At 58.7% G+C, this 26463-nt stretch overlaps 4 protein-coding genes across 6 annotated transcripts in view; 2 read left to right on the top strand and 2 right to left on the bottom strand.

The window, feature by feature from the left end:
* The first annotated feature begins 611 nt into the window (after nt 1-611).
* On the top strand, nt 612-6148 carry MLX (MAX dimerization protein MLX). Of its 3 annotated transcripts, none has more exons than XM_062018459.1 (8): nt 612-709; nt 1304-1343; nt 1488-1577; nt 1952-2058; nt 2262-2361; nt 2771-2870; nt 4009-4210; nt 4641-6148. In XM_062018459.1, exons 1-8 carry the CDS (start codon nt 665-667, stop codon nt 4695-4697), a joined length of 741 nt encoding a protein of 246 aa, XP_061874443.1. In that variant the 5' UTR covers nt 612-664; the 3' UTR covers nt 4698-6148. The 3 variants fall into 3 exon arrangements, with proteins under 3 accessions (XP_061874443.1, XP_061874444.1, XP_061874445.1); XM_062018460.1 differs by having other exon boundaries at nt 649-709; nt 1307-1343; XM_062018461.1 differs by lacking the exon at nt 1304-1343 and having other exon boundaries at nt 676-709.
* A 1402-nt stretch (nt 6149-7550) lies between these two features.
* On the bottom strand, nt 7551-9958 carry PSMC3IP (PSMC3 interacting protein). Its single transcript, XM_062018564.1, has 8 exons — nt 9879-9958; nt 9670-9773; nt 9480-9569; nt 9294-9405; nt 9069-9214; nt 8561-8614; nt 8125-8184; nt 7551-8051 (listed from the first exon to the last, which is right to left on the bottom strand). Exons 1-8 carry the CDS (start codon nt 9910-9912, stop codon nt 7992-7994), a joined length of 660 nt encoding a protein of 219 aa, XP_061874548.1. The 5' UTR covers nt 9913-9958; the 3' UTR covers nt 7551-7991.
* Nucleotides 9959-10386: 428 nt separating this feature from the next.
* On the bottom strand, nt 10387-19528 carry RETREG3 (reticulophagy regulator family member 3). The gene is made up of 9 exons (XM_062018960.1): nt 19253-19528; nt 18141-18247; nt 16750-16780; nt 15481-15607; nt 14748-14832; nt 14184-14321; nt 13634-13713; nt 13141-13273; nt 10387-11976 (listed from the first exon to the last, which is right to left on the bottom strand). The coding sequence occupies exons 1-9, from the start codon at nt 19525-19527 to the stop codon at nt 11540-11542; spliced, it is 1413 nt and encodes a 470-aa protein (XP_061874944.1). The 5' UTR covers nt 19528; the 3' UTR covers nt 10387-11539.
* Nucleotides 19529-19609: 81 nt separating this feature from the next.
* TUBG1 (tubulin gamma 1) overlaps nt 19610-26463 on the top strand; it is a 10748-nt gene continuing 3894 nt past the window's right edge. Inside the window, 13 exon segments of the mRNA XM_062018599.1 lie at nt 19610-19771; nt 20268-20278; nt 20280-20348; nt 20350-20382; nt 21678-21698; nt 21700-21783; nt 21785-21847; nt 22791-22808; nt 22810-22860; nt 23984-24063; nt 24646-24775; nt 26144-26167; nt 26170-26283. Coding sequence (XP_061874583.1) covers nt 19723-19771; nt 20268-20278; nt 20280-20348; nt 20350-20382; nt 21678-21698; nt 21700-21783; nt 21785-21847; nt 22791-22808; nt 22810-22860; nt 23984-24063; nt 24646-24775; nt 26144-26167; nt 26170-26283 — 747 coding nt within the window. The 5' untranslated portion in view covers nt 19610-19722.

Raw genomic sequence — 26463 nt, 5'->3', positions numbered from 1 at the left:
TGCCATTGGCTTCTTGCCCACGAGCCCACGTTGCTGCTCATGGGCAGTTGATTCTCCCCCAGCAGTGCCAGCTCTGTCTCCTGGAGCTGCTCTCCAGCAGCTCACCCCCAGCCTGTGCTGCTGCAGGGGCTTGTTCCTCCCCAGCTGCAGGACTCTGCCCTTGCCCTTGGTGACCCTCAGCAGGTTCCTCTGTGCCCAACTCTGCAGCTGGTTGAGATCTGGCTGCCTGGCAGCACAGCCTCTGGGCAATCAGCCAGTGCTCCCAGTAAACACCCTGCTGTGGGGAGCTGGGGGTCGGGCTCTGCTCCCAAGGACAGGACAAGAGGAAACAGCCTCAAGTTGCCCCAGGGGAGGTTGAGATTGGAGCTGAGGCAGAGCTGTGTCCCTGAGAGGGGTGTGAGCCCTGTGCCAGGCTGCCCAGGAGCTGGGGCAGTGCCCAGCCCTGGAGGGGTCCCAGAGCCGTGGGCTGAGGCGCTGAGGCCGTGGGGCTGCGCTGGGCTGGTGACGTCACGGCCGTGATGCCGAGCTGGTGACGCCGTGCGTCGGGTGATGACGTCACGGCGTCGGTTCCCGCCTTGCCCCGGCGAGGGCGCCCTCTGGCGGCCCGCGCGCCGCCTCCCGCCGTTCCTCGCGGCGGGGGTCACATGACCGGGGCGGGCGGAAGATGGCGGAGCCGCCGGGCAGCGCGGCCGAGGACGCGTGGGGGAAGGTGGCTGCGGGGCCGGGGCCGGGGCGGGCCGGGGCGGGGCGGCAGCGGCGGCGGCGGCGGCGGCGGGAGCCGGGGGAGGGCAGCGGGGTCGGGCGGCGCGCACGGGGCAGGAGCGGGGCTGAAGGTGAAGGGCAGAGGCCGAAAGTCGCGGCGCTCGGGGCTGGAGGGGACAGGGCCTGGGGCGGCCCGAGGGACGCGGGGCTGCAGGGACGGGGCCTGGGGCGGCCCGAGGGACGCGGGGCTGCAGGGACGGGGCCTGGGGCGGCCCGAGGGACGCGGGGCTGCAGGGACGGGGCCTGGGGCGGCCTGGGGACTGCGGGGCTGGAGGGGACAGGGCCTGGGGCGGCCCGAGGGACGCGGGGCTGCAGGGACGGGGCCTGGGGCGGCCCGAGGGACGCGGGGCTGCAGGGACGGGGCCTGGGGCGGCCCGAGGGACGCGGGGCTGCAGGGACGGGGCCTGGGGCGGCCCGGGGGGACGCGGGGATGGAGGGACGGGGCCTGGGGACTGCGGGGCCGGAGGGGACAGGGCTCGGATTCGCCGCCCCAGCCCGGCCTGACGTGTCTCCTCCCACCCGGCGCGTCTCCATGCCGCAGCAGGTGGACACAGCCTACAGCGACAATGGCCTGGACTCGGGTAGGTGCCCGGGCGGCCCCACCGGCGCTGCCACAGCAGCCGTTTGTCGGCACCGTGGCAGTGGCAGCAGCTGCCCGGTGACCCCCTCGGCTCCTGGTCACCCTCCCCGGGCTGGTCCTTACGCTGTCAATCGTGTCCTTGCAGCGCTCTTCATGGAGAGCACCAGGAAAAGCAGCATAGTGTCGCGAGCCAACAGCATCGGCTCCACCAGCGCCTCCTCGGTCCCCAACACGGGTAAGGGACAGAGCCCCAGCCCGTGGGGTTTGTCCCCTGTGGCTCTGGGTATTTCTGCTCACAGGGCTCCAGCTCTCAGCCCTGGGAGGCAGCGTGGCAGTGGTTTGGTTTACAGCAGCGTTTGGGGTAGGCCATGGGGTGGGTTTTGATGCTTTCCCAAGGGAGCTGCAGCCATCATCCTGCCCAGCCTCACAAGGAAGGGGAGAGGCTTGGCAGAGCCCCGTTGGAGCCCGTGTCCTTGGAGCTGGCTGCTGCTGTGAGGCACAGGGCTGGCACATCGGGCTGTCACTCACTCCGTGTGCCTCTGCCTGACGTGTTTTGTGAGCTCCCCACTAGGGCTGCTCCACACTCAGGCCTGAGTTCTCTCCACACAGATGATGAGGACAGTGATTATCACCAGGAGCCCTACAAGGAGTCGTACAAGGACCGGCGCAGGCGGGCACACACGCAGGCAGAGCAGAAGAGGCGGGATGCCATCAAGGTAACGGGGCACCCAGCACCCCCAGACAGGCACCTTCCCCTGCCTGGTGCTGCTGGATCTGCCCTCCCCAGGCACAGGTGTGCTGGGAGCCAGCTGGGCTCTGGATGGCTGCCTGCTGGGAGGTGAGATTTGACTCATTTGAGATGACAAGTGTCACTCAGCTGAGCTCCAGCTACGTGCTCCGTGGCTCTGCTTCCCCACAGAAAGGCTACGATGACCTGCAGGCCATTGTTCCCACCTGTGAGCAGCAGGATTTCTCCATAGGCTCCCAGAAGCTGAGCAAGGCCATTGTCCTCCAAAAAAGTGAGTCCTGAGGGTGGGAAGGAGGGAAGGGCTATGCTGTCAACTCCCCCTCCCGAACCAAAATGCCTGGCTGGAGTCACATGGAGGGGAGGTTCAGCATTTTGGGACCTTTTGGTGTGAGGAGGCTCTGGGGGAGCTCAGTTGTGGGCTGCTTCCCTCTGAGGAGACTCAGGGCAGCCAGGAGCTGCTCCTGCCCAAGCTCAGGCACCTTTGGTGAGGATCTTGGAGGTCTTCAAGCCCCACCTGGACATGTTCCTGTGTGACCTGATCTAGGTGGGACCTGCTTCAGCAGTGGGGTTTGACTGGATGAGCTCTAAAGGTCCCTTCCAACCCCACCATTCTGTGATTCTGTGACCTCAGGGACTTGTGTGTGTGCTCTCAAATCCTCACTCTGCTTTTTCCTGTTCAGCCATTGACTACATCCAATTCCTGCACAAGGAAAAGAAGAAGCAAGAGGAGGAAGTTTCCACCCTCAGGAAAGATGTGATGGCCTTGAAGATCATGAAAGTGTAAGGGAAGAGCTGTCGGGGTGCTGCCCTCTTCTTCCTGCTGTTCCCCATCCCGTCCTTGCTCAGTGCTCTGAGGGCACCCAGGGGACAAACCTGCCCCTGCCTGCTGTCCTCACTTCTCCTGCAGCAGCTCAGCAGTGGGGATCTGTCTGGAGTCAGTTGGGGGAGTTTTGTATGAAGGTGCATCAGGGTCAGAAAAAGGACCTGCCCCCAGTGTCAGGAGCAGCTGCAGCTTCTTGGTATTTATTTACTGGTGGGATCTTGTGCAAACTCTTGATCTTCCCCATCCCTGCCGTGGCTCTGCAGAGTCCTGCAGCTGTGGAGGAACAAGCCCCTGCAGCAGCACAGGCTGGGGGTGAGCTGCTGGAGAGCAGCTCCAGGAGACAGAGCTGGCACTGCTGGGGGAGAATCAACTGCCCATGAGCAGCAACGTGGCCTCGTGGGCAAGAAGCCAGTGGCAGCCTGGGGGCATCCAGCAGAGTGTGGATGCAGCAGCAGGGCCAGGGAGCTTCTGCTCCCCTTTGCTCTGCTCTGCCACATGTGCTGAGGCCTCATCTGGAGTCCTGGGGCCAGTTGTGGGCTCCCCAGCTGCAGAAGGACAGGGAAGTACTGGAGAGAGGCCAGCACAGGGCCAGCAAGATGCTCAGGGCACTGGAGCATGTTGCTGCTGAGGAAAGGCTGTGGGCCCTGAGGCTGTTTAGTCTGGAGGAGAAAAGGCTGAGGGAGACCTTACCAATGCTGATAAATCCTTAAAGGGTGGATGTCAGGAGGATGGGGCCAGTGTTTGTTCTGTGGTGGCCAGTGACAGGACAAGGGGCAAAAGCTGGAACACAGGAACAGGAGGAGAAACTCCTTTGGTGCTGAGGTGAAGGAGCCCTGGCCCAGGCTGCCCAGGGAGGGTGTGGAGGCTCCTTCTCAGGAGGTTCCCAAACCCACCTGGACACGTTCCTGTGCCCCCTGAGCCAGGGGAACCTGCTTTAGCAGGGGGTTGGGCTGGGTGAGCTCTGCAGGGCCCTTCCCACCATTTGGGGATTGTGTGGGTGGGCAGTGCCAGGCTGGGGGCTGTGTCTGCAGCAGGGCAGGGGCTGGGTGTGGGAGGCATCACTGCTGCTGGACACCAGCTCTTGCTTTGTCTCAGGAACTATGAGCAGATTGTGAAGGCTCATCAGGACAACCCAAACGAGGGGAAGGACCAGGTGTCTGACGAGGTGAAGTTCAACGTGTTCCAGGGCATCATGGATTCCCTCTTCCAGTCCTTCAACGCCTCCATCTCGGTAACGAGCTTTCAGGAGCTCTCAGCTTGTGTCTTCAGCTGGATTGAGGAGCACTGCAAGCCTCAGGTGAGCATGAGAGTCTCGGGTGGGCTCTTGTGACAGCAGAGGGAAACAGGGCAGAGACATCTGCACCCCCTGGGGGCGGCCTGTCCCCCCTCCTGGGGCTGCCCAAAGGGGCTGGGCCCAAGGTGGCTCCAGCCTTTTCCTGCTCTAGCTGCTGCATTGGTTTGGTACTGGAGGGCGAAGCAGTTCATGGGGGGTCCTGCTTGTTGCCCATCACTCCCCCATGACACCTGAAGGTTCTCTGGGCAGGCTCAGAGCAGGGCAGGCGCTGAGCCCGAGACCCCACAGCCCAGGGGCAGAGGTGGGAGCAGTTCCTGTAGAGGTGCTGGGCACCACGTGTGCCACACTGGTTGCCCCTGGCACTTGCCCCAGGCTCAGTGGGGATGGGCCATTCCTCCCCTGGAAGGACTGACGCTGTGCCCTCTGTCCTCAGACGCTGCGGGACATCGTGATCGGGGTCCTGCATCAGCTGAAGAGCCAGCTCTACTGACTGTGGGGTGCCTCCTGCCAGGAAGGGCTGAGCCATCTCCCCTGAGGCTGGTCTTTGAAGCTTCTCTGAATTATTTATTGCATTTAACTACAAAACCAAAAGGAGGCTGTGCAGAAGTCCCCTCTCTGCCACAGCCAACGTCACCAAATAGTTGTAGGGACTCCTCAAAGGGTGAGGAGGGGGAGGTGAAGGTGCAGATTGAATCGAGACCTTTTAAGGTGCCAGGGAGTCTTTAGCTCACACAGGCAGCTGCTTGCCTGGGCTGTGGACTCTCTGCTGCAAAGCAGATCTACTGTAACCTCAGGCCTCTGACCTGCCCCCTTCTGATCCCCAAGGAGGGGGAGTGAAACGAGGATGGATGCTAAAAGCAGTTGCTTTCTGTTGAAAATGTCTAGGAATAGGCTTCTCCCCCAGCTGTGGGTTTTCTCACACCTTCCTCAGAAGCAGCTCTTCCAGGGACTTTCAGTAGTGCAGATGCTTTGGGGAAGGTGGCAGGAGGACAAGATCAGCACTGCCAGGGAGACTCAGCACAGCTGTGCCCTCCCTGGACTTGCCAAAACCTCTCTTGCTGGAGCTGTAGTTCCCCTGGCGAGGAAAGGGGAGAGAGCTTCCTGTGCAGGCTTTTCCTGAGCAAGAGCTGAGCTATGTCTGGCTTCATCCATGTTTGGTTTCCCAGGTGTATCTATTGCACAGCACTGCCACAAGCACTCACTGCTCCTCCTTGGAGCTTCTCTGTCCACCCAGCCTGGGTTGGGTTTGATTGTTGGGGATTACTATCGATCACTGACATCATCCTGAAGTGTTTTTGGCATCAGCTTTGCAGAAAGATGCCCCCCCCAGCACACTTCTCCACCCCTCAGGGTGCTGCTGCTGGTGGTGTGGGTGATGTCTGGGAGGGGGCAGAGCTGAGGCTCCTCCTGCATGGCAGCACCAGCAGCAGGGTTTGTCCTCTGTCATCACCTTCCTGCTGCCACCCCAGGGCCCTGGATAGTGATTTCACAGCCTTTTTCTGTCTCTGAGGTAGCTCCATGTTACATGGTTTGAATGCTGCAGTGTGAGAATGATGAAGCTCTTGCTTCTGCCCCCAAATCCCGCAGCACAAAACCCAAGTGTGAGGGGGGAAGTTGAATTTATTCTTCTTCAGGCCCAGGTCTGGGTGCTCTTCCCCATGCAGTGGAAGCCCCAGGCATGCACAGCACCAGTAAAGCACACACAGGGGCAGCTGTGTCTCGCCTGGAAGGTGTTTCTTTGTGATAGAAAAGGCAAACCCTCCTTCATGGCTGAGCAGGTTTGGGCTCTGCAGCTGATCAGAGGCACAGAGAACCCTTGGGGATGCTCTGCCAGAAGCAGCCTCTTGCCTTGGGAGGAGTTTTACAGACCTCACATGTGAAAGCAACGTATTTTTCTATTGTGAAAAGTGATTAAATCAATTTTGCCAAGTGCTTTAATGATTTCTTGTTCTGCTTTCATTTCTGTTGCTGAGTGACTCCCTGGAGCCTTGCCCCAGGTTGTTTCTGGAAGTCCAGAACACCCGTTGTGGTTCAGGTTCCCCTCTCCTGGCGCTTAGAATCAGAATGGTGGGGGTTGGAAGGGACCTTTAGAGCTCATCCAGCGCAACCCCCCTGCAGAAGCAGCTCCCACCTAGATCAGGTCACACAGGAACGTGTCCAGGTGGGTCTTGAAGAGCTCCAAGGAAGGAGCCTCCACACCCTCCCTGGGCAGCCTGGGCCAGGGCTCCCTCACTGAAACACTGAAAGAGTTTGGCCTTGTGTTTAAATGGAACTGTTTGTGTTCCAGCTTTTGCCCATCACCCCTTGTCCTGGCACTGGATACAACAGAAAAAAAAAATTGCTGCCCCAACCTCCTGACACCCACCAGTGAGATATTTGTAACAATGAGCTCCTCCCTCAGTCTCCTCCACACTGAGCAGCCCCAGGGCCCACAGCCTTTCCTCAGCAGGAACATGCTCCAGTGCCCTGAGCATCTTGCTGGCCCTGTGCTGGCCTCTCTGCAGCACTTCCCTGTCCCTCTGCAGCTGGGGAGCCCACAACTGGCCCCAGGACTCCAGATGAGGCCTCAGGACATGTGGCAGAGCAGAGCAAAGGGGAGCAGAAGCTCCCTGGCCCTGCTGCTGGATCCACACTCTGCTGGATGCCCCCAGGCTGCCACTGGCTTCTTGCCCACCAGGCCACGTTGCTGCTCATGGGCACTTGATTCTCCCCCAGCAGTGCCAGGTCTGTCTCCTGGAGCTGCTCTCTAGCAGGTCACCCCCAGCCTGTGCTGCTGCAGGGGCTTGTTCCTCCCCAGCTGCAGGACTCTGCCCTTGCCCTTGGTGACCCTCAGCAGGTTCCTCTGTGCCCAGCTCTGCAGCTGGTTGAGATCTGGCTGCCTGGCAGCACAGCCTCTGGGCAATCAGCCAGTGCTCCCAGTTTGGTGCCAGCAGGGCACTTGCTGAGGGTCCCTCTGTGCCCTCACCCAGGTGGTTGATGAAGATGTTGAGCAAGACTGGCCCCAGAACCCATCCCTGTGCAACTCCACTGGCCACAGGCCTCCAGCTCCATCCTGTGCCATTGATCACCCCCCTCTGGGCTCTGTCATTCAGCAGCTCTGCATCCACCTCACCTCCACTCATCCCAGCCACACTGCCTGAGCTTTCTGATGAGGGTGTTGTGGGAGAGAGTGTCCAAAGCCTTGCTGGAGTCAAGCTGGATGCCACCCGCTGCTCTCCCCTCATCCAGCCAGCCGGTTATGCACTCATAGGCCATCACCTTCCCCATCCCTCCCTCAGGGCTGCTGCAGCTCAGAGAACAAGCCCTGCCCTTCAAGCTGAGAGGAACAACAGCAAAGCACAGCTGAAGCAAAAGCCTGAGTTTTAATGGGTTGGATCCTCACACACCTCTGGGTGACACACAGAGCTATGCAGTCACTCCTTCACTCGCCTCCCCACAGCACTGCCTTCCTTTGTTTAGTGAACACCAGGGACTCTACAACAGTGGAGTCCATGTTCCCCTGCCCAGTCCTGGGAGGACACCCAGCCCCTCCAGGTCACTGCACTGAAGGGCAGGAAGAAATAACATTCCCTCCACAGAGGAGAGACAGTGAGAGGCCCCAGGGCTGAGTCCTTCACTCCAACCACCCTTCCAGCTGCAAAGCATTTTAAAACAAACGCATATAAACACACCAGACCAGACCAAACCCTGCAGGAAAAAAAACAGGAGGAAAGAAAAACCCAACTCCAACAGCTGAATTTCAGCATCAGCTCCTCCTCAGTGGGGCAAAGGCTCCCTCGGTGTCTCACACAGCTGCTGGCAGCGTGACATGATGGTCCTCGTCTGTCTCTATCCCCACCTCCTCCTGCACAGGCAGAAGGTCTCAGCAGCGCTGTTGGCTCAGAACCACAGGGCCCTGAGCCTCCCTTGGTACTTACAAAGAACTGCTTCTTGCTTTTGGGGTACCCCTCCAGGATGGCATCCAGCAGCTCGGTTGCCTGGTGAGACAGGGGCAGCGTGAGGGCTGGGGGTGGCTGCTCTGAGGGTCTGTCCCCTGGGGAGGGGCATCACGAGCCTGGAGAGGCTGCTTCACGTCCCAAAGAGGGCTCGTGTATCAGAGCATGGCAGCACATGGCCTTGTCCAAGGGAATGGGTTTAGCAGCCCCATCTTCTCCCTAAACAAACCCCCGTGGTGCTGGGGGCAGCCCTGAGCATGGCCTTTCTCTGCCCTGAGCTCCCCTGTTAGCAGCAGGATGGTGGTCGGCTGGAGCAGGGGCTGCTCCCCAGCAGACCCCACGTCCCTGTCAGGGCTGCAGTGTCACCACAGGACTGTCGCCACCCCCTCCCTGCCCACCTCAGTGGCACAACCCTCACCATTCGCTTCCTCCTCCTCCACTCCTTGCAGTACTGCTTCTGCTCGCTGCAGACCTGCCAACAGCACCACAAAGTGAGCACCAAACCACGCTGTAGCTGCCCCACAAAGCTCCCATAAGCCTGAGGCTGGGAAGTGCCCTGTGCTAAGGACCCACCAGTCACAGCCCATCCACAGCCAGGGGTTTATTTAAAGGCCCAAATGGCTCACAAAGCCCCTGTGGGGACAGGAAACTCTCTGTACAGTGGATCAGGTGAGATGATTGCCCAAAGGGCTGTAAGGCAGAGGCAGCTCAGGCTGTTTGCTAAAGGTGCCCTGAGAGTCAGCAGCTGCACACACAGCCGAGGCTCAGGCAGAGGCTCTGCACAGTGGCCTGGGTCCCCCACAGCCCCCTGCCTCCACTGCACCGGTGTCAGTGGGACTGGGCTACCCCGTGGAGGGCTTGGTGTGACTGGCCCAGGCTCTGTGGCATCACAGTGCCCAGACCCTCAGGCCCTGACAGCCCCTCACCTTCTCCTTTTCTTCCGGAGTCACATGGTTGGTGGCAGACTTCATCCTCTCCAGCTTCTCTTCGTAACCGGCACAGTCCCTCTTCAGCTCCTCGATCTCTCCGGCCATCTCAGGGGTTGTCATGGAGCCGTTCAGGTCCTTCAGCTCTGGGAAGGAAGCCCCGGTGAGTGGCGGGACCGGCGGCGGGGCGGGGAGGGGGCGGCCGGGCCGGCGGGGCGCGCTCACCTCCCTCCATCTGCCGGCAGCTCTGCTGCAGCGCCTGCAGCTTGGCGGAGAGGGCAGCGATGTCCCCGTCCAGGCCACGGAGCTCCGCGTCGCTGGCAGCCGGGAGCTGCTCCTGCGGCGGGGCCGGGGGTGAGCGGGGCCGGGCCGGCGGCTCCGCGGGGGCCGCAACACGGCGCCGGGACTCACCTGGTCGGCGAAATAGATCTTCTGCTTCCCGTAGGTCTTCTCCCGGACGCGGCCCTGCTGAGCCAGCTGCTCCAGCGCCTTCACCACGGCCTGCGGGACCCGCGGCGTCAACCGGCAGCAGCCCCGGCACAGCCCCGGCACAGCCCCGGCAGCAGCCCCACGCCGCCCGGCCCGGCCCGGCCCCGCTCACCGCCTTGCCCAGCCCGTGCTCCCGCTGCAGGTTCCCGAAGGCGTCCTGGGCGCTGTACGGCCGGTTCTGCTCCCGCAGGTACTGCAGCAGGACGGCGGCGGCTCCTGACGGGCAGCGCGGGGGTCAGCGCGGACACCCGACGGCAGCGGCGGCCCCGGCACTCACAGGCCGCCCGCCCCACACGTCCCGCCCCGTCCCGTCCCGCTGACCGGCCGCCGCGGGGCCGTCGCGGCCTTTGCTCATCCTCCTCCTCCTCCTCCTCCTCGCTCCGCTCGCGGCCGCTGAGGCGCTTCCGGCGCGACGCCCGTTCCCCGCCACTCGGCCGAGGCGGATCCCGATTGGTGGATGCGTATAGCCACGCCCCCAATGGGCGTGGTCATTGTTAGCCACGCCCCCTCCCGGTACCCGCGGGAGCCCCGGGCGCGGCGAGGCCAGTCCCGGCCCCTCCGCCGTGGGGGAAGCACCGGAGAGCTCCGGCTGACCGGACGCACAAACCACCCCCTCCGGGGCGCACAGCGCTGAGGCTGAGCCCCGCAGCGCTGAGCCGCTCCCGACTGTACCGCTCACACGTTGTTTATGCGCTCACACCATCCCGGTACCCCTCCCCGCCCCCGGGGCAGTGGACACACACCTTCCCCCCACCCACAACCCCGGGCATGGCCCGGCCACCGCGTTCTCCCGAGTAAAGACAAAACGGAGGAGGCCAAGGCACGTCCCTGAAGAAGAGGTTCGTCCTTTACTGCACAAACGAGAGAGGAATTGGGTTCTATGGCTTAGAAAAAGCAATGGGGGAGCTCAGCTGGGCCAGGGGCCCGAGGGCTGGGGTCACACAGCCAACACAAAACATCACCCGCAGCTGCTGGTTCGGTCACGCAGCTGCAACGGGCACAAACTCTTGGGTCAGCAGTTGCTTGGGCCAGCAGCCCCCTGCTCGCTCCCAGGCTCTGAACTGCGGGAGCCTGGGAAGCTGCAGGCTGGCCCCTGGCCAGACCACAACCAGCTGGGACAGAGCAGCTTCGCCTGTTTCCTCCTCAGAAAAACACATCCCCATCAGCTGAGGAGAAGCACAGCGTTGCCACCGCCCACGCTGAGGGGGAGGACACGGGGTGGGGGGCGGGTTCAGCCGAGGGTTAGTCTGTCGTTTTAGAAAAAGCCATCCAAGAGCAGCTGCCAGATGTAGATGTTCTTTGCAGGACCCTGTAGTCATCACAGTAGATGTCTTATTGCCATTAGGTCTTTTACAAAACAGCATCAGCAGAGGGCTGGAACCCGAGAGGGGTTGGGCATGGCAAGTACAAACACGGTGGCCATTGTGTCCACGCGACAGGAGGAGCAAGGGGTTTGCTTCTACCCGGTACTGGATATTGCTGGGAGAGAAGACTTGGATCCTGTGCACATCTCAGGTGAGGGGAAACAGTTTATCTTAAAAGACGGAAGAGCATCAAACGGCAGAAACTAAAAGGAGAGGAAACCATTCACCTGGTTACGCATCAACCCTGGAAGGTCGGCTTCAAAGATTGTCCTCGGTGATGCCGAGTCAGTCTGAGCTGTGGCCTCTAGAGCCGCAGACACCAGCTTCATTGTCTTCGGTGAGGAGGTTTGGAGGAAGCAGCATCCTGGCAGACAGCGCAGGGCAGTGCATGGGTGATTGTGGAGCTCACATCGTCTGCTCCCTGTGAATTACCAGGGTGGCTTATTTTCAAATCCAAGCGAGGCTACAGAGTCACGAGTCACAGTGGTGTTCCCAGCCAGGGCTGGCTGTCACATCACTCACACAGGAGACGACCTAGGTAAGGGTGCAAGGCTTTTCCTTCCAGGATTCCCCTCCATGATGCGTAACAAAACCAGAGGGCAGTGATGGGATTGCTGCTTACTGGCCCCAGGAGCCATCAGGATCCAGTTCATTCAGCTCAGACTGAGCCAGCACTTCAAAGTCATCCCCTTCTGCATCAGTGTCCAAGTCTGAGCTGGCTGTTCTGAGGTAAGTGTTTGCAGCTCTCTGGAGGTTGCAGGTGCGCGAGGAGCCCGGCTGTGAGGCTCCTGACAGGACGAGCTGGGTGATCATCTCTCTGGTGATGGTGCCAGCCATGTAGTTAGTGAAGCACTGTACAGGTGGCTGTGCACCAGATTCCTCCTGCCTGTAAGGGAGGTGCAGATCTTCCGTCACTTGCGAGCGCAGAGCCAGGCTGGGGATGCCAATGCTGGTGTCATCTTCGTCATCTATGCCAGTTACTTCCGGGTTGATGGATGGGAAGTCAGGGAGATCCCTGGCAAAAGATTCTTCTGGGTCACTGTGGCCATCCAGGTCTAGGAGAGAAGAAAGAGGCTTGGTTGATAACAAACTGACCATGAGGCAGCAACATGGCCTCGTGGGCAAGAAGCCAATGGCAGCCTGGGGGCATCCAGCAGAGTGTGGGCAGCAGGGCCAGGGAGCTTCTACTCCCCTTTGCTCTGCTCTGCCACATGTGCTGAGGCCTCATCTGGAGTCCTGGGGCCAGTTGTGGGCTCCCCAGCTGCAGAGGGACAGGGAAGTGCTGAAGAGAGGCCAGCACAGGGCCAGCAAGATGCTCAGGGCTATGGAACATCTTTCATACAAGGAAAGGCTGCGGGACCTGGGGCTGTTCAATCTGGAGGAGACTGAGGGGGGAGCTCATTCATAGTGACCAAGATCTCACTGGTGGGTGTCAGAAGTTGGGGCAGCACTTTTTTTCTGTTGTATCCAGTGACAGGACAAGGGGTGCTGGGATGAAGCTGGAACACAAACAGCTCCATTTAAACACAAGGCCAAACTCTTTCAGTGTTTCAGTGAGAAAGCCCTGGCACAGGCTGCCCAGGGAGGGTGTGGAGGCTCCTTCCTTGGAGGTCTTCAAAACCCACCTGGACACGTTCCTGTGCTCCCTGATCTAGGTGGGAGCTGCTTGTGCAGGGGGGTTGGACTGGGTGAGCTCTAAAGGCTCCTTCCAACCCCACCATTCTGTGATTGTATGATATGCAGGGTGCACCCCAAACACCCTGCAGCTGGGCCATCACCTCCCCAAAACAGCCTCTTGTCGTTTCACAGACTAAACACTCTGCCATCCCCATCTCACAGCGCTATTCAGGAGGCTTGTTGACCTCCCAGTTCACTCACAAGGAACACAGATGCTGAAGCAGACACCTGCTGCCAGAGAAAGGCACCCCCACCCAGAGTCTGGGCTGCCACCTGTATCCCTACAGTCAGGGACTGGCAGAGCAGGATCTGCCTTTGAAGAGCAGCTGCCATTGCTCTGCTAAAGCACTGCAGGAATTAAGAAGGAAGCTCAGCTGAGGAAAAAGAAACACAGGTAGCTGCAGCTCATCTCAGCCAGCAACACAGACATCAGACAGCTAGACTTCAAGGACAGTAAGCAATGCAGCCTCCCCCTCCAAGCTGTCAGCCCCAACGCCTGCTCAGCATTCCACACCTCCCAGGAGCTGCCTGTTTGCTCTCACCTTCAGATCCCTCTGTGAGGGGAGTCTGGCCCCTCGAAAGGTTAAACATCCCATTTTCAGTGTAGGAAACCTCAGCATCTGAATGCTCCGAGTCAGTGATTGCCAGTTCCTTGGCAAACGTAGAGTCATCCAGCTTTGGTGTGCAAAATAAAATGGAAAACATCAAACACTGGAAAGCTTATTCCCGTGCCTCAAGACAAAACACATGACCCAATGGCCACCAGTTAAACCCAGCCCTCGTGGGAGCTTTGTGTATCAGGCTCGTTTCACAATTTACTGCTCAGCCTAGGAGACTGTAGCTGGCACAAGCAGCTCTGGACACACCTGAGTGAGACAGAAGAGGAAAAACCTCTCTAAAAGTGAATATCCCCATCTGATCTTCATCACAATGCAGCTACAACATGCTGGATGTGTGACCACAGGCTGCACATCCACGCAGCATGGCGAGTTTCTTCTCTTCAGCTGAGCTCTTCTACCTAAGAGATTTCATTACCTTGGGACAGAAAGCAGCAAGCTCCTCTTCACTGTCACTCCCATCATCCGCAGCCTCCTGACCCAAGGATCGGCCACGCACTGCCACAAACCAAGAACCAAAGCTTAACTCCTGCTGCTAGGACAGGGGTCTGCACAGGAGCAGCTTTATGTTGAGCAGGAAACCCCCGAGCTGGCAAGCTTGGAGGTAACACACAAGACAGCATGCTTTGTCCCAGAGCACAGCAATGTGATCGTTTCTGACTCCGGCTGCACCTGAACACATTTAGCAGCCGCCTTGCACAGAGTCCTTCCTCTTCTGTTTTTTCAGTGCAACCACAAGAACACACAGTTCTGGCAGCTGAGACACGAAGCAGCTCTGCACCACCAAGAGCTTCACGCCAACTGCTCGCCAGGAGCTGTCTGTGGAGGCAGAGCCACCGCCTCCCTCCCTTCCTTCCCAAAGCAGCTGCAAGGATTTGGGCGAGGGCGCTGGGAGCGTGCAAGACATGCAGCCCCCATCCCACCCCACGACCAGGGGCAGGGTCAGAGACAGGGCACAGAGAACTTACGTTGCTTCTCCCTCTGCTTTGATGTCATGTAGCCTCGAACGCTGAAATCCAGCCGCTGCAGAGCTGGCTCCAGCTTCATGTACATGCGCTGCCCCACTCTGTGGTACACAGCAAGGGGCCACAGCAGGATGAAGAGCACTGAGGTAAGTGGGAAGGCTTGATTAGAAGTTCTGTCAGAGGGGGATGCTGCTTGGCAAAACATCTTGCCCATTTGTGTGATGCAGTATCACACAGAGTATGCACAAGCTGAGTACCAAAGGCTGCAGGGGCTTGTTGGAACTGGTGCAAGCACCTCTGCCAAGTTAACAAAATGGAGAGGCCAACCTCTTAGTGCTCAGATCTGTGGTTACTAAGCACTCAAGCTTGTTCTCTCTGGACCAGAGACCTTAGAGGCCTGGTCAAGAACCACCACATTCCAGGCTAACGGGATCATTTTCAACTTTTAAAGCCATTCACACAAGCTTTCCTTTTGAGCAGAAGAGCTTCATCCCTCAGGCATTCAGATCCCACTCATCTCTACCCTTTTTCATTCTGAAGTCTGTATTGGCACAGAGATCTACTTACACAGCAAGTATGAGAGCAATAGCCCAGGGATATAACGGCCCAGGACAGCCAGGAAAGTAAAGACTCCACACACTAGAAGGCAAAACTGAAGACATGGGAGACAGTGAGTTTCCAAGGTGGATTCACTCAGTTCTTGACCATCTTGTTCCCTGCAAGTTCTAAGTCAAGTCAGGATTCTAAGGACAGCAAAGCCCTCTGAGGCTCCAGGACTAGCACATATACAGGAGGCACCTGCCTGCAGAGCAATGGGCAGCACAGCAAGGCCTCTTTCCTCAGAACATGAGGAGCTTCCCAGACCAGGTAAGCTAAAAGCAGGAAGAGGCTAAAGCCAGAACTCTTCAAGGCAAAAAGGAAGAGGATAGCACCACTGTGTTACATGTTCCTCTTTGCATAAGCCCCCCCAGAAAAGAAAAAGGGGGAAAAAAAAAGCGCCCTGACACACTTTCTGTAACTGTTAAAAATCCATCGAGGGAGTTTGACAGACACTTAAAAAGCCTACAGAAGGAGCAGCCTGGTTTTCACTTCCCCAGCACAGCCAACATGCTGACACTCGTTTTTCTCCCCTCTCCTCCACATCCTGATTATTCTGCCTGTGCTTTCCATTCCTATGCACCACCACCTCCCGTGGTGACCCCCCACCAGGTCTGGAGGCGTTCGGCAGAGAGGACACAGTTGCTCAGCAGAAGCTCCACACCGCACAGCTTACCTGCTTGAGGAGTCTCTGCATCCTTACCTTGCCAGGGTTTTGTCTCTTGAAAATGAAGAGATTGCTGAAGAAGTTGGTCCCAGACACCCATGCTTCAGCCAAATGGTGGCAGAGCTCTGGCACTCCCAGCAGCCGAGGGTGAATGTATCCCCAGCTGCAGCAACGGGAAGAAGTTGGGAACAGTTATCACTGCACCAGTAGTCACTAGTTACAAACACTCCTCTCAACACTCTTCACTCCCAGCTGCTGAGCTCTTCCTACCACCACCTTGGCCAAAAGCAGCACATCTACAAGCATCCCAGTTCTCCCACAGCAGCTGAGGAGTAGTGACTGCAGCCATTCAGCCTTTTGGCTTTGGCTACTTTCCGTGTTACCAGAGGGAATTAGCAGTGCAGAAGCAAATCAGGTGAATCCCTTTGCTTTCTCAGCATTCATTTGGGTCAACTGCAAGCCCCAAGAATTCAAATACAAGCAGTCTTGGACCTTAATATACTGGGTGACTTGGGAGGCATTGTGTTTGGCACATTGTCTTTGGCAAGTTCTCTTAGTGCTTCTTAACTGCCAGTCACAAGCACTGGAAGGTCAGGGAGAGCAATTCCTTTTGTGCTAGGGCCTCTTGCAAAAAAAAAAAGATTAAATAAATTTAAAGAAAACATTGTAATTTGGCAACAGCTCAAGTGATTTAATCAGGAGCTGAGCATCCAGTGCAGGCACAAAGGTGTGCCCAGAGAGAGGAAGGTGTTCTTAGCAAGCCAACACCCCAGCGTTTCTCAACCCATTATTAATGCTGCAGTCAGATCATAGCTATGCAGTTACAACTTCTGCGACAAGCCTGTTAAAACAGCCCCTGTCAAGTGTCAGAAGACTTCACTATTGACAGAAGAAATTCTGCTTTCCTGCTATTGGAGGCTCAGACAAAATGAATTGCTTTCAAGGCAGCACCTCTGCCTCAAGGGTGCAGTGGGAGGTGGCAGGGGAACTTTTACAACACCCAGGCCAAGCACTATTGGAGGCCAATAGGAGGGAAAACATTAAGTGTAACAGAATGGCTCAGGCAAGTTAAAAACAGACTCCAAGGCCCCTCCACTAAGCAGCTCCCTTTGCCCCCTTCCTTCCTTGCTCAAAGAAACCAACATAGAGTCACAGAACCACTTTGGTTGGAAAAGACCTGAGATCACCGAGCCCAAACACTCACCTCACACTGCTCACAAAGCCCACCACTAACCACAGGCAGGTAATAACTACACAGTATCACAGCAAAGTCCCAAACAGCAGAGGATTCAGTTTGTTTCCTACCTCTCATTGTCTAATTCGTCAGGTCTCGCCACTAAAACATTAAGAACAGACAAATTAGTTGCAAGGCATTTGCCAGGACAATGCTTAGCTCTTGGGGTTTAAGCAAGGCTTTTAATGGGCTGGGAAAGCCTGGAAGAGACATTAACTGTGATTAAAAACTAGAGAGGCACATCTGGAACATGTATGTGTGACAGCACAAGATGGCAAGGGAGTCTCCTCGCTGCTCCTCAGCAGGACACCGCCTGGAAGGCTGCTTTGGTTACACTGACAGGTCCCACCACTTTCACCTCCCTCCCTTTCCCTGCACACACCAGGTGGTGAAGGAGGAACAGCTTGGTTACTGGGAGTAGCACGGGTTTAAGTCTCTTGATACTTCCTCACCCAGGCTGGGATTTGAAACAATGACCCAGGGATGTGTCAGCTACACCAAAAAGATGCAAATCAGAGTGATGAGGGAGCTGGACAGACACTCCCTCGTCAGTAGCAGCACTTGCAGAGCCTGAGCCGAGCTCCTGCTAGAAACTGAGGAGAGCTTTAATGCCTTCCCTAGAACCACACAAGAGGAAGCAGAAAGCTGTGAGCTGTACTTGCTAATTAGTCAGGGACTCACCTCTGGGAGCATGTAAACTATAGGCACTGCTTCCAAACCAGCCTGTCCGTGCAAAGCCAACAAAAGCCTGAGCTGCTACAACTGGTAGTGCTCCTGATTATATTCATATCACACAGGAGAGGTGGAATTGCTTTGTTTACCGAAAGCTTAAGACTAAAGTTCAGCAGCAGCAGTTAAGATGCCTCTCCCTTCCATGGAATCTCTACTGGGGCTCATCTTTGACAGGAAGCTGGTTTGTGACAGATTCTGAGGAGAAATCCAGAGGTGTTCCACACGTGCTTCAATTTCTTCTACTGAACACTCAGAAGGGGAATCGCTGGAACTGGTGTAGCCACCTCTGGCCAGTGTAACAGAACCGAGAGGCCAACCTCTTGTTGCTCAGATCTGTGGTTACTAAGCACTCAAACACGTTCTCTCTGGACCAGAGACCTCAGAGTCCTGGCTGAGCACCACCACATTACAGGCAGAGTGTGCTATTTTCCTGTTTAAAGCCATTCACAGGAGCCTTCAAAACCTACAGTGGTTCATGCACACCCAAATGTTCCAGGATTACAAGACAATTACCAGTGTCACAGGCATGAAACCTCTTCTGATGTTTATGTAGGTCAGGATTTTCCATCTCCAGGAAGAGCATGCCTACGCTTTTCTTGCCTTCCTCTAGGCTCACCAAGCAAAGACTCCAGCATTTTAACTATTCACCTCCAGACAAGGCTGAGTCTCTACCCTTGGGGCTGAAAACAGCGCTTGACTTGCTGGTATCAACTCAAATGTTGCAACTTACCTCCAATTTCAGGCCAGATTTTTATCTTCCACTGATCTACACAAAGTATTACTATGAGGGTAAGTGAAACCAGGAACAGCAAGCGGAGAGAAGTCAGAGCAAAAAACCTACAAGGAAAAGAAAAGGATAAGTGGGTACCAACCAGATCTGAGAGACATACACGAAAGGGGTAATGCAAACTAACCCTGGATGAATCAGTCACTCGCTAACAGTTACAGCCAGAGAAAAGCGAGCAAGTGCTGCTCTGTCAGGATCCAGCCTGCCCACGCTGCCTGGATGGAGCTTATCAGGCAACTCCTGCCAGGCTGCTTTAGGGACCCTTATCTACTCACGCTATTTCCAGCACAACAGCCTTGGAGCTGAACTTGTTGTTCTTCCTTTGCTGTTCACAGAGTGCTTTGGGGTTTGCTGATAAGTTTTATGCTCTCAGATACTAAGGAAGACGCACTGGGAAGGACAGAGCTGAAGCAGACATCAGCACTCCCACATTCCTTCTTGTCTGCTCAAACAGCTCACAAACCCAAGGTCTTTACTTCAGTGCTCGGATCCCACTTCCTACCATCCAACTCTTCCCAGGAGGAGAAGGCGTTTGAGGCAGTGATGAGGAATCACCGAATGAATTTGGCTGGAAAAGGACTTTCAGCTGCTGGAGTCTCAGCCCTGCCCAGCCCACCACTACCCCACGGCCCTCAGCCCCACGGTTTGGGATCCCTCCAGGGCTGGGCACTGCCCCAGCTCCCTGGGCAGCCTGGCACAGGGGCTGACACCCCTCTCAGGGACACAGTTCTGCCTCAGCTCCAGCCTCAACCTGCCCTGGGGCAAGTTGCTCGTTACTTGGGAGCACAGACCACCACCCCCCTCGCCACAACGCCCTGCCAGGGCCTTGAAGGGAGTGCTCACGTCCCTTGCGAACGGTGCGGGCCGGCACGATGCTCTCCTGTGCCGCCCGCGCCCACGCGAGACCCACTGCCACGGGACGAAACCCAAACCTCCCGCAGCCCGGGGCGTCCCGGCGGCTACCGAGCAGCCGATGGGCCCCACCGTGAGGCGCCCCCCGAGCCGGGTCGCGCCGTTCCCCGGCCCCCCGCCGCCCGTTCCCCCGCGGCGCTCACCAGAAGAGGCCGTGCGCCGCCGCCCAGCACAGCGCGCTGCGGCCCGGCCGCTCCCACACCAGCGCGGCCTGCACGGCGCCCAGCAGCGGCTCGTAAGGCCCGAGGCGGCCGCGCAGGGCCGCGCTCAGCGCCTGCACCCGCCGCTGCCGCTCGTCCGGCCGCGCCGCCATCGCTCCCCTCACGGCATCAACATCCGCCCGCCCCGCGCGCGCCGCCGCCGACATGGCGGCTCCCACCGCCGCCGCCGGAAGCGGGGCAGACACGGGCGCCGCCATCTTGCTCGCCAGAGCGCATGCGCGTTGCCGGGGCGCCGCGATGTATCGGGGTGGGGGGGGTGTGTGAGGCTTTCTCCCGGAAGTGCGCCGCGCGCGCAGGCGCAGGGCCGTTGGCGCCGGGCGGGAGACGCGGCCGGGCAGCGGGGTGGAGGAGCGGAGCGGAGCCCAGACGTGTGGTTCGGAGCTTCGGCCGCCATGCCGCGGGAGATCATCACCCTGCAGCTGGGACAGTGCGGCAACCAGAGTGAGTGAGCGCCCGGGGGCCGGCGGCCACGAGGGACGGGCCGGGCTGGGGAAGCGCGACCCGGGCGGGGCCGGGATGCTGTGGCGGAGGGGGCGGGGCCTGGTGGGGGCGGGGGCCTGGAGCGAGGGGCGTGGCTTGATGTGGTGGGCGGGGCCCTGGATGAGGGGGCGGAGCCTATATGGGGCTGTGTCCGTGTTTTGTAAAGGGGCGTGGCTTTTGGTGAAGGGGGCGTGGCTTCGAGCAAAGGGGTGGTGTTTGCTGTGTGGGGGCGTGGCCTGGAGCAAAGGCGCTGTTTGCTGTGGGGGCGTGGCTTGCCGCGAAGGGGGCGTGGCCTTGAGCGAAGGGGGCGGGCCATGGCGGACCCTGGCTGCTCCGGTCCTTGCACCGGCCCCGGGCCCCCGCTCGGTCACAACCCCGTTGACCGCTGCCCCGTCCATGCCTTGGCCCTGGCCCTGGTCCCTGGTCCTGGCCCCGGCTGACGGCGGCCCCTTGGCAGTTGGGTTCGAGTTTCTGGAAGCAGCTCTGTGCCGAGCACGGCATCAGCCCCGAGGGCATCGTAGAGGAGTTCGCCACCGAGGGGCACCGACCGAAAGGATGTTTTCTTCTACCAGGTACGGCTGGTCCGTGCCCACCCTGCCCCTGCACGCTCTGGGAGGTGCAGCAGGAGGCCTGTGGTGCAGGCTGCTCCTGCTCGTGGCACCGGGCTGATCTGTGTCCAGGTGAATGAGTGCAGGCAGGGCCCTCTGCCACTGCTTCAGCTCTCAGCTGCAGAGTCCTCCCCCAGCTCCGGGTCCTGCACTTGGGTCACATCATCCAGGCTGAGGCAGAAGGGCTGGAAAGCTGCTGGAGGGAAAGGACCTGAGGGGGGCGGTGCCAGCAGCTGAGCAGGAGGCAGCAGCATGCCCAGGTGGGCAAGAAGGCCAAGGGCATTCTGGCTTGGATCAGCACTGATGTGGCCAACAGGAGCAGGGCAGGGATTGTCCCCCTGTGCTCAGCACTGATGAGACCACACCTCGAATATTGTATTCAATTTTGGGTCAGTCCCAGAGGGACACTGAGGGGGCTGCAGCTTGGCCAGCGCCGGCAGCGGAGCTGGGGAAGGGGGCTGGAGCACAAGGGTGCTGGGGAGGGGCTGAGGGAATGGGGGTGTTGAGCCTGGAGAGGAGGAGGCTGAGGAGAGACAGGAGCACTCTGCAGCTCCCTGATAGGAGGCTGCAGTGAGGTGGAGGTCAGTGTTTGCTCCCCAGTAATGAATGACAGAAAGGATTGTGGAGGCTCCTTCCTTGAAGATCTTCAAGACCCACCTGGACACATTCCTGTGTGACCTGATCTAGGTGGGAGCTGCTTCTGCAGGGGAGGGTTGGATGGGGATGAGCTCTAAAGGTCCCTTCCAACCCTCCACCATTCTGTGATTCTATGACAAGAGGAAATGTCCCCAAGTTGCCCCATGGGAGTTTTAGCTTGTAGCTGAGGTGCTGAGGGCTATGGGTTAGTGATGGGCTTGGCAGTGTGAGGACAGGGCTTGGACTTGATCTTAAAAGTTCTTTTGCATCCAAAATGATTGTGTGAGTGGCAGGCTCAGCCTCCTGCAGGCAGCAGGCTGCCAGGGCTCCTGTCTGCACTCCCATTTCTGGAAGTGGCTGTGTTGTGGAGGCAGACATGTGAGACTGAAGCTGCCATAGATACCACCTTATGCAACCACTGCCAGCACAGGGGCTCCCCCCCTCTGCCTGCCCCAGCATTCAGGATGCTCTCTGAGGCACACAAAGGTGCTGCAGCACAGACAGGACCCTCCTCCTCCCAGTCAGATGCCAGCTGTGCCACGCTGTCATGGCATGTGCACTGGCAGTTTCTGTTGCAGTGCTGAGCTGCAGCTGCATCACCATCCTCCTGCTCCCCGTTAAAGGCAGATGATGAGCACTACATCCCCACGGGCCGTTCTGCTGGACCTGGAGCCCCGAGTCATCCACTCCATCCTGAACTCTCCTTATGCCAACCTCTACAACCCAGAGGAACATCTACCTGTCTGAGCATGGAGGGGGAGCTGGGAACAACTGGGCCAGTGGCTTCTCACAGGTAATGGCTCTAGGGCTCCTAGGTTCAAACACAGATCAGCTCATTAGGTGAGAGGCTTTATTGTTGCTCTCTCATATCAGGCTTTTTCTTTTTCCTCTTTTCCTCTTTTTCCCCCTTCCCCTTCCCCTTCCCCTTCCCCTTTCCCCTTCCCCTTCCCCTTCCCCTTCCCCTTCCCCTTCCCCTTCCCCTTCCCCTTCCCCTTCCCCTTCCCCTTCCCCTTCCCCTTCCCCTTCCCCTTCCCCTTCCCCTTCCCCTTCCCCTTCCCTCCCCTCCCCTCCCCTCCCTCCCCTCCCCTCCCCTCCCCTCCCCTCCCCTCCCCTCCCCCTCCCCTCCCCTCCCCTCCCCTCCCCCTCCCCCTCCCCCTCCCCCCTCCCCCTCCCCCTCCCCCCTCCCCCCTCCCCTCCCCTCCCCTCCCCTCCCCTCCCCTCCCCTCCCCCTCCCCCCTCCCCCCTCCCCCTCCCCCTCCCCCTCCCCCTCCCCCTCCCCCTCCCCCTCCCCCTCCCCCTCCCCCTTCCCTTCCCTTCCCTTCCCCTCCCCTCCCCTTCCCCTTCCCCTTCCCCTTCCCCTTCCCCTTCCCCCTTCCCCCTTCCCCCTTCCCCCTTCCCCCTTCCCCCTTCCCCCTTCCCCCTTCCCCCTTCCCCCCTTCCCCCTTCCCCCTTCCCCCTTCCCCCTTCCCCCCTTCCCCCTCCCTTCCCCTCTTTTCTTTCCCCCTCCCTTTCCCCTTTCCCCTTTCCCCTTTCCCCTTTCCCCTTTCCCCTTTCCCCTTTCCCCCTTTCCCCTTCCCTCATGCCATGGCTTTCCCTTGTCAGGCTCAGTACACTTCATGGCACCCTGGGCACAGGGTCATGTTGCCCATCTGACTTGGCTTTACACAAGACTTGGGGAGGTTTTCTCCATTTCCCCATGGGAAAGGAACAAACATTGGTTTGGTCCTCTCTCACAGGGAGAAAAAATCCATGAAGGACATTTTTGACATAATAGACAGAGAGGCTGATGGGAGCGACAGCCTGGAGGTAAGGAAACCAGGGGCAATTGGATCTGCTTGCCCTGCCTGGTGTTTTCAGAGCCAAGCTGCTGTTTGATAAGGCTGAGTAGGCTTTCTTCCTCCCTTTAGTGTACACACACTTCCTCAGCTTGGTGCTGGGTACTGAGCAGAGAACACACAGAGAGGGGCAAGGGGAAAGGAGGTCTTTCCCTTCACTACTGCATCTGCCAGACTTCCACAGAGACCTTGGTGCAGTGACTGCTCAGCAGGGTGTTTCTCTGCCCTAGCTACTGCTTACATTGGGCACTTCCCAGAGGATACAGTCTGCAGGAAGGGTTCCAGGCATTATGGTGCTTTTTGCTGATCCACTCCTGGCTCTCCTATGTCAGCTGAAGTAGGACACACACTGCTTTACCCTCCAGTGAAGGCTGGAACGAGGAAGGTGTTTAGACACAGTTTTGCTGAGTGCAAATCCACAGAATGGAAGCTGCAGCTTCACCTTCTCTCCAGATGAGGTTAAATGAGCACTCAGGGTACCAAAAGCTCTTTGGCTGCTTTGCTGTGTACCCCTGGCAGGACCTTGGCCACAGTGTAAAACCCCTTTCCCGTGCATAGACAGACAGGGCTCCCTGGTATTTGTGTCAAGCTGTCACATGGCAACAGGGGAAGGGAAAAATGTCGTTGTCAGATAAGCTGGCAGAGGATCCAAGAGCCTCTTGGGGGGGACCTGCAGCAGGTGGGAGCAGCCCTGAAGGCAGATAGAGTTTTGCTTTGTGCACTCTGGGAGAGGAGTGGCAGGGAGGGCCTGGGGAAGCTGTACCTCCACTTTGTGTCACTGACTGGACCCTGGAGGTGACACTGGAGCTGTTCTGAACTCTGTTGTGGTGTGGCAGGAATCCAGGAGTCTCCTGAGCTGCAGTTGCATGTGTGCAGAGCTGTGGATTCCACCTGCTCTGGCAGGAGTGGCCCTGATGAGCTTGTGGCTGTTGCTGCGGAGGAGCCCAGAGCAAACCTCTGCTCCTTCTGCAGGCATTGGCTCTGTGCTGTCACTGGGGGAGGTTCTTGATGGCACAGTGTCTATTGCGCTGCCTGTTCTGCCTGGAGCTTGAGATGCAACCCTGAGCTGCCTGACTATCCTTCCTTCCTCCCAGGGGTTTGTGCTTTGCCACTCTATTGCTGGTGGAACAGGCTCTGGGCTGGGCTCCTACCTCCTGGAGAGACTCAATGACAGGTGAGTGTTGAGCCTTGTCCCCTTCCCTCCCAGCAGAGCCTGGCCCAGCCAGGGGCACTCTGCCAAAGAGGGAGCTGGAGAGCGCTGACTCAGAGCCTCCCACCCCCACCCAAACACTGTCTTGTGCAATCCCTGGCACACTGCCTGAGGGAGGGATGGCTCCTGATATGCCTGGGGGACTTCAGAGGCTCTGCAGCTGGACTGGTGCTGCCTAAACTGCTGTCTTCCCTCAGCCATTCTTATCAGGCAGCTGCCTTCTGACACCCTGACTGCACGGGGGGAGGCTCTAGCTGTGGGCTCTGAGCTGCCATCCCTGCCTGTTTTCAGCATGCAGCCTCTTGAAAAGGCTTGTAAGCAGCTGCTTAATCAGTCTGGGGTGGCTCAGCCTCTCCTGTGGCTTCTGTACTGCCAGAGTAGGCACTGCTGGGGACAAATTCTCCCTCCCTGGGAGCCAACTCTGGCATGCAGGGCTGGTGACTCACTGCTGTCCTGAGCCCTGGAGACTGCAAAGGGAACTTGTGGGAGGAGAGAGTGCTGGCTCAGTGCTGTTAACCCTTGAGATGGCTGGGCTCTCTCCCCCAGGTATCCCCAAGAAGCTGGTGGAGACCCTACTCGGTGTTTCCCAAACCAGGATGAGATGAGTGATGTTGTTGTGCAGCCCTACAACTCCCTGCTGACGCTGAAGAGGCTGACCCAGAACGCTGACTGTGTGGTAAGAGTGCCCAGCCCTGCAGGAACAGCCTTCCCTGGGCTGAGGGCCGTGGCTGCATGGGGTGAGGGTCGCAGCCCTCAGGTCTGCAGTGTGCCTGCACAGCCCTGGTACAGAAGCACTGAGCACATGTGGGCCCCTTGTCAAGGGGCAAGGGCTCTGCTCTAACCCCTGGGGGTTGGTATAACCCTCTTTGGGGTTGGTATTTCTGCCTCTGGGATCCAGCAGATTCTTAGAATCACAGAATCCTTTGGGTTGGAAGCTCCTGGAGTCCCAGCCCTGCCCTCACCCTGCCCAGCCCACCACTAACCCTCAGCACCTCAGCTCCACGGCTTTGGGATCCCTCCAGGGCTGGGCACTCCCCCCAGCTCCCTGGGCAGCCTGGCACAGGGGCTGACACCCCTCTCAGGGAAACAGTTTCTGCCTCAGCTCCAACCTCAACCCTGCCCTGGGGCAACCTGAGGCTGTTTCCTCTTGTCCTGTCACTTGTTACTGGGGAGCAGAGATGAACCGCAGCTCACTGCAGCCTCCTGTCAGGGAGTGTCAGAGAGTGCTCCTGTCTCCCCTCAGCCTCCTCTTCTCCAGGCTCAACACCCTCATTACCTCAGCCCCTCCCCAGCACCCTTGTGCTCCAGCCCCTTCCCCCAGCTCTGTGCCCGGCTCTGGCCACGCTGCAGCCCCTCAGTGTCCCTGTGGCAGTGAGTGAGGGGGCCCCAGCACTGAGCACAGCCCCTGGAGCTGCAGCCTCCCCAGGGGCCCAGCACAGGGGGACAATCCCTGCCCTGCTCCTGCTGCCACCCCACTGCTGATCCCTGCCAGAATGCCAGTGGTCTTCTTGCCCACCTGGGCACGCTGCTGGACTTCCCTCTGAAACGAGGACTGGCTGTGCTTCCTCTGTCTGTCCTGTAGCTGCACTGCAGCCTTCTGCTTGAACTTCATTCCAGCATCACTTTTCAGCACCCACAAGCCCCCGGCCAGGCAGCATCTTCCACCTACACCAGTTGCTTCAGTCAGGTCCCTAACCAGGACACTGCTCACCCCTCCCACCTTTATCTCCGTGTGTGGCAGGGGCCACAGCAGCCGCAGCAGTGCTGCTGGGGCTGAAGGTTGTTGGTGGAAAGGCAGTGCTCTTTGGGAGAGCAGTGGGGAGCACAGCCAAGACAGGAGGGAAGAGCTTCCATTGACAGTGTCAGTTACGTTCCTCAGATGAGTCAGCGTGTGGTTTCGGGTGTCTGCCACCTGCCGTGGAGGGCTCTGCCAGGCTGCAGCGCTCAGGGCCTGTGCTGGGCCACCCTGTGCCCTCAGACACGTGGCTGCCCTTGCCCAGGCTGCCTCCAGGGCTCTTCACAGAGAACAGTTTTGATCTTGCAGGTGGTTCTGGACAACACAGCCTTGAAACCGCATCGCGACGGGACCGGCTGCACATTCAGAACCCGTCGTTCTCGCAGATCAACCAGCTGGTGAGAAGGGCTCTTCCCCTTGGAGAAGCCAGCGTGGGGCTTCCCTGCCACACTGGATTGGGGGTCTGAACCTGCTCTGTGGGCTGGAAGTGGTGGTGGGCAGCCCAGAGCCCACAAACAAGGGTCCTCTGCCCTCCCCCAGGGGCAGCTTCCGTGGGGCTCTGCAGCTTCCCTGTGAAGAGCCCTGCCTGACCAGGCTCTGTGACAGCTCAGTGACACGGGCACTGACCA

Source organism: Colius striatus, chromosome Z (genome assembly GCF_028858725.1).
Source record: "Colius striatus isolate bColStr4 chromosome Z, bColStr4.1.hap1, whole genome shotgun sequence".
Lineage (NCBI taxonomy): Eukaryota > Metazoa > Chordata > Aves > Coliiformes > Coliidae > Colius > Colius striatus.
The sequence above is the reverse complement of the archived record's forward strand: the minus strand, read 5'-3'. Positions and strand labels throughout refer to the sequence as shown.